The sequence below is a fragment of the Cyclopterus lumpus genome, chromosome 14 (genome assembly GCF_009769545.1).
Source record: "Cyclopterus lumpus isolate fCycLum1 chromosome 14, fCycLum1.pri, whole genome shotgun sequence".
NCBI lineage: Eukaryota > Metazoa > Chordata > Actinopteri > Perciformes > Cyclopteridae > Cyclopterus > Cyclopterus lumpus.
This window is the reverse complement of record NC_046979.1, coordinates 1,147,501-1,152,500: the sequence shown is the minus strand read 5'-3', so window position 1 is coordinate 1,152,500 and position 5,000 is coordinate 1,147,501. Positions and strand designations below refer to the sequence as shown.

At 47.3% G+C, this 5,000-nt stretch overlaps 1 protein-coding gene across 1 annotated transcript in view; it reads right to left on the bottom strand.

The window, feature by feature from the left end:
- The window catches only part of LOC117742606 (rap1 GTPase-activating protein 2-like), a 36,476-nt gene extending 35,906 nt beyond the window's left edge, over positions 1-570 (bottom strand). The window contains exon 1 of the mRNA XM_034550130.1: positions 457-570. Coding sequence (XP_034406021.1) covers positions 457-500 — 44 coding nt within the window. The 5' untranslated portion in view covers positions 501-570. The remainder of the gene's footprint in view (positions 1-456) is intronic.
- Between the last annotated feature and the right edge of the window lie 4,430 nt (positions 571-5,000).

Genomic DNA, 5,000 nt, shown 5'->3' with positions numbered 1-5,000 from the left:
ATTCAACAATAAAACAATTCAACAATAAAACAATAAGAAAATAAAACAATTCAACAAAAAAAACAATTAAAAAATAAAACAATTCAACAATAAAACAATTCAACAGTAAAACAATTAAAAAGTAAAACAATTCAATAGTAAAACAAGTTGGAGATAGAAACGACGAAGAGGAAACCTCTCACATTATAAGTTTATAATACTCATAATGTATAATAATAATTAGTCACTTCCTGTCACGTGAACAGAGAACAAGAAAATAAAAATGAAACGGTCAGAAATGAACTCATTCACCCCCAACCCCCCCCCCCCCACACACATACACACACACATACACACACACACACACACACATACACACACACACACACACACACACACACACACACAAACACACACACACACACATACACACACACACACACACACACACACACACACACTCTCTCTCTCTCTTACCAGCCGAAGCCTCCGAACGACACGCTCCTCTTCCTCCTCAGCATGGTCTCTCTCTCCTCTTTGTCTTCCTTCTCTTCTTATTGTGTCTGGTTTTCCTCTCTCTCTCCTCTCTCCCTCTCTCCTTCCCTCGTTCCCTCTCTCCCTTCACCGTCTCTCCACCTATAAATACTCTTGTGTCTATCAGACGCCCTCCTTCACACCGCCTCTCTCTCTCTCTCTCCCTCTCTCTCTCTCTCTCTTTTCATCCTCCTCCCGCTGTTAATGTTTCCCACTTCAATCCACTGCACACACAGAGAGAGATGGGGGGCGGGGGGGGTAGAAAGAGAGACACAGAGAGACAGACAGAGAAAGAGAGAGAACAACTGTCTTCTCCCATTTCTCCCTCTCTCTCAATTCAATAGGCTTTAGTGGCATTCCCTCTCTCTCTCTCTCTCTCCCTCCCTCTGTATCAATGTGGTCTCTCTCTCTCTCTCTCTCTCTCTCTCTCTCTCTCTCTCTCTCTCTCTCTGAGCGTGAGGTCGGAGGTTGGGAGCGGAGAGCGTCATGTCGGAGTTGACGGTGTTGTTTCCCGTGTGTCTCGTAGTGAGTGTAGATCAGTGTATGTGTCGGTGTTGAGTGGGGTACTGTGTGCACGAGGGCGGTTTGGTGGGTTGAGTGTGGCTGTTTGCGAGCCGCCGGCGCGCTAATGGCGTGCTAGCGACGTGCTAACGCCGAGATGGACTTAAGCTGGCTCACACGCAGGCACGGGATTCGGCTTATGCCCAGTTTCCCTTTGCTCGGTGGAGGACTGCAGCCTGGCGGTGGGGGAGGTGGTGGGCTACAGCAGCGTGAAGTCCGCTGCCCGGATGAACAAGGCTGTGGTCTTGTTCCTGGACAGCGTCAGCAAGGTCAACACGGTGGTGGAGAGCGGGGTCGTGGTGTTCGACAACCAGGGGTGGGAAGACATACTCACACTCATCGTCCCATTGGTCAGATACTGTGGGGGCATCAGAGCAGGGCCTGTCCTCGGAGGAAGGCTGGTGGACAGGACGACACCAGGGGGGACCCCAAAGACGGAGAGGACACGGAGGGGGGGGGTCGGGAGCAGCAACAGGAGGAGGCAGGTGGGGTGAAGCAGGTGAGCACAGAGGGGGGAAGTGGGGTGAAGCAGGTGAACACAGAGGGGGGAAGTGGGGTGAAGCAGGTGAACACAGAGGGGGGAAGTGGGGTGAAGCAGGTGAACACAAGGGGCTGAGATGGGTCAGCAGGAAGAGGAAGGACTGGACGGGCTGCCTGCAGATTTCTATAAGCACTTCTGGAAGTGTTTGGGAGCCGACCTGTGGGAGGTGCTGCAGGAGTGTGCCCAGACAGGTCCATCATGGACAACATTTTTCTCATGAGAGACTTGTTGGATCTTTGTAAACTGTATAATGTTGATGTTGGTGTTGTATCATTAGATCAAGAAAAGGCGTTTGATCGGGTCGACCATGTTTTTCTTTTTTCCACTTTAAGGGCTTTTGGTTTTGGTGAAGGGTTTGTGTCACTGTTGGTTTTGATGTACAAGGAAGCGTCTTGTTTGGTGAAGGTGGGGGGTGCGCTGAGCTGTCCAGCCCAGGTCCAGAGAGGCATTAGACAGGGATGTCCTATGTCTGGACAGCTATATTCTATTGCCATTGAACCCCTTCTACACAGGTTGAGATCCCGTCTGTCAGGACTCATGTTGCCTGGGCTGCCTCAGCGGCCCTCCCTGGTGGTGTCAGCATATGCTGATGATGTTAATGTGTTCGTTAGCTTTGTATGAGAGGGCATCTTCAGCAAAAGGTAAACTGGGGGAAGAGTGAAGCTTTGCAGGTTGGGCAGTGGTTAAACAAAGAAACACCAAAACTACCAGGAAGCATTAGTTGGGGTAGGCAGGGCTTGAAGGTTTTGGGTGTTTTCTTGGGTACAGATGAGTTCCAGAGACAGAACTGGGAGGGTGCTATGGAGAGAGTGTGTACCAGACTGTCTAAGTGGAAATGGCTGCTACCTCAGCTCTCTTACAGGGGGAGGGTCCTAATTGTCAATAACTTGGTTGCCTCGACCCTTTGGCACAGACTTGTAGTCCTACCTCCACCACAGGGCCTGATCGAAGGAATCCAGAGGGCACTTGTGGACTTTTTCTGGTCCGGGCTTCACTGGCTGAGGTCTGCGGTGCTGTACCTGCCGGTCCAGGAGGGAGGACAGGGCCTGGTGGACATTGCATCCCGCATAACAGCCTTCAGACTGCAGACGGCTCAGAGGCTGTTGTACAGCTTCGGCCTGCCATGGACTGACACTGCCTGTGTGCTGCTGAGGAAGGCTGGACGGTTAGGGTATGACAAGCACCTGTTTCTACTTCAGCCCCAGTCAGTGGACCTAACTGGTCTGACACCGTTCTACCAGTCCGTCCTACAGGCATGGCAGGTGTTTACAGTTCACCGGAGAGTTGTGACGACACCAGGGATGTGGCTCTTTGAGGAGCCGCTGTTTGGGAGCAGCTATGTCTCATCCCAGGTCCTGACGTCAGCCAGCCTGAGATCCAGACTGAGAGAGGCCGGCTGTGTGAAGCGGGGTCATCTAATGAAGACCTACAGCAGGCTGCTGCTCTGGCTGGTGGAGGAGGTCTGTGCTTCTCTGCCAGAAGCCCTCAGAGCGTTTGTTGGGGACCCCACAGTATCTGACCAATGGGACGATGAGTGTGAGTATGTCTTCCCACCCCTGGTTGTCTGTCCTGCGGTTGGACAGTGGAAGGAGGAGGAGGACATCCTTCTGTCTCTAAAGACACCCCGGCTGGGGGAATTTGAGACTCTGGGGAGTAAAGCAACGTACCAGGTCAGTGTGAAGGTCTCTAACTTGCGTTCTCTGGCAGGGGTGAGGGTGTCGAGGTGGGCCGAGTTTTTTGGCACGGGATCCTCCCCACGGGGCAGTTGGCGGTCCCTGTACAAACCCCCTGTAGACAAACGGACAGGAGACCTCCAGTGGAGGATTGTACATGGAGCCATAGCTACGAAAAGGTATCTGGTGCACCTCGATCCTGGCGCAGGGGACGGCTGTCCTTTCTGCTCTCAGACAGAAACCATCCATCATCTGTTTGTAGAGTGCTCCAGACGGGTGAGACTCTTCAGTCGCCTGCAGGCGTGGTTTCAGGGCTTAGGAGAACGGTTTTCTTTCTGTCTGTTTATTTATGGTCCAAATTACTCTGCAAAAAAACAAAGTGTACACACACTAATGAACTTCCTTTCAGGACTGGCCAAACTGGCAATTTGGAAAACGAGGAAAAACCGTGTGTTGGGTAAAGGGTCAGAAGACGTGAGTTTGATGCTGACGGGACTCCTGACTGCTCGGCTCAGGGTGGAGTTTGGTTTCTACAGACTCACAAACAACACAGAACTCTTTGTGAACTTTTGGGCTCTGAAGGACGTCCTGTGTCCAGTCAGAGGAGATGCTCTGGTTCTGAACTTCTGACTTGTGTTTTTTTCTTTATTAATATCTTCTTTGGTTTTGCTTTGTGTTGCATATTTTAGTTTTGTTGTAAGGATTTGATGAACTGTATAACTGATTTGATTGAGAAATAAAGACCCTAGACAATCTCTCTCTCTCTCTCCCTCTCTCTCTCTCTCTCTCTCTCTCTCTCTCTCTCCCTCTCTCTCTCCCTCTCTCTCTCTCTCTCCCCCTCATACATAATGAATGGAGCTAAATGGACGGAAACCCCGTTCATTGCATTTCATGTTACGTAACGACGGAGCAGTTTAAGCCTACAGTCTATTTATATTCTATTTTATTTATAAAATATATTTTTTATTTTCTCTTTTTACTCGCTGGTTTTTTTTTGGATACATTTTGCAGAATCTCATTGTTTTAGCCGTTGATCCTAGTTATTGATCATCAATGATCCATATTAACAGATACAGATCACTTTGATCAGGATCCACAAATCAAACCATCAAAACATTTTATATTTTTACTTTGTCATGGTTTCTTCATCAAAACACAAATGATAAGGAAATAAAATATAATGTTTTTAATAGCATTCAAACAAAAGGATTTATATCTGTTAATATGGATAATTAATGGTCATTTAAAAAAAACATTATTATATTTGACTGATTATATATTATTTTGTTAAAAAAAGGGACGTTTCCTTTAAATACTCGAAACGTTTTACAGTTTGAGAATATTTGGACTGAAACTGGAGTCAAAATGTGAACTGTTAGTTTTGTATTAAAACGTGTAAACAGACCTGGAGGCTCCTAAAATAAGTTAATACATAACTGTGTATGTGCCAGAAAAAACACAGAAAAAACACAACAACATAGCAGTGTCATTTTTATATACACTTTTAAGGATCTGTTTTTAAAAAAAAGAAATTATTGGGGAATTATGAACATCATTTCTTCTTGTTACCTAACGTTGTCTTTAGTTTTCTCAAAGACTGTACAGTGAAATCTGGTACAGTGAAAATAGTTTTTCACAAAGACTGTACAGTCACATCTCAATAGAATAGACGTGAACATAGCAGGGGAGCTCATTATAATATTGTGAAACTA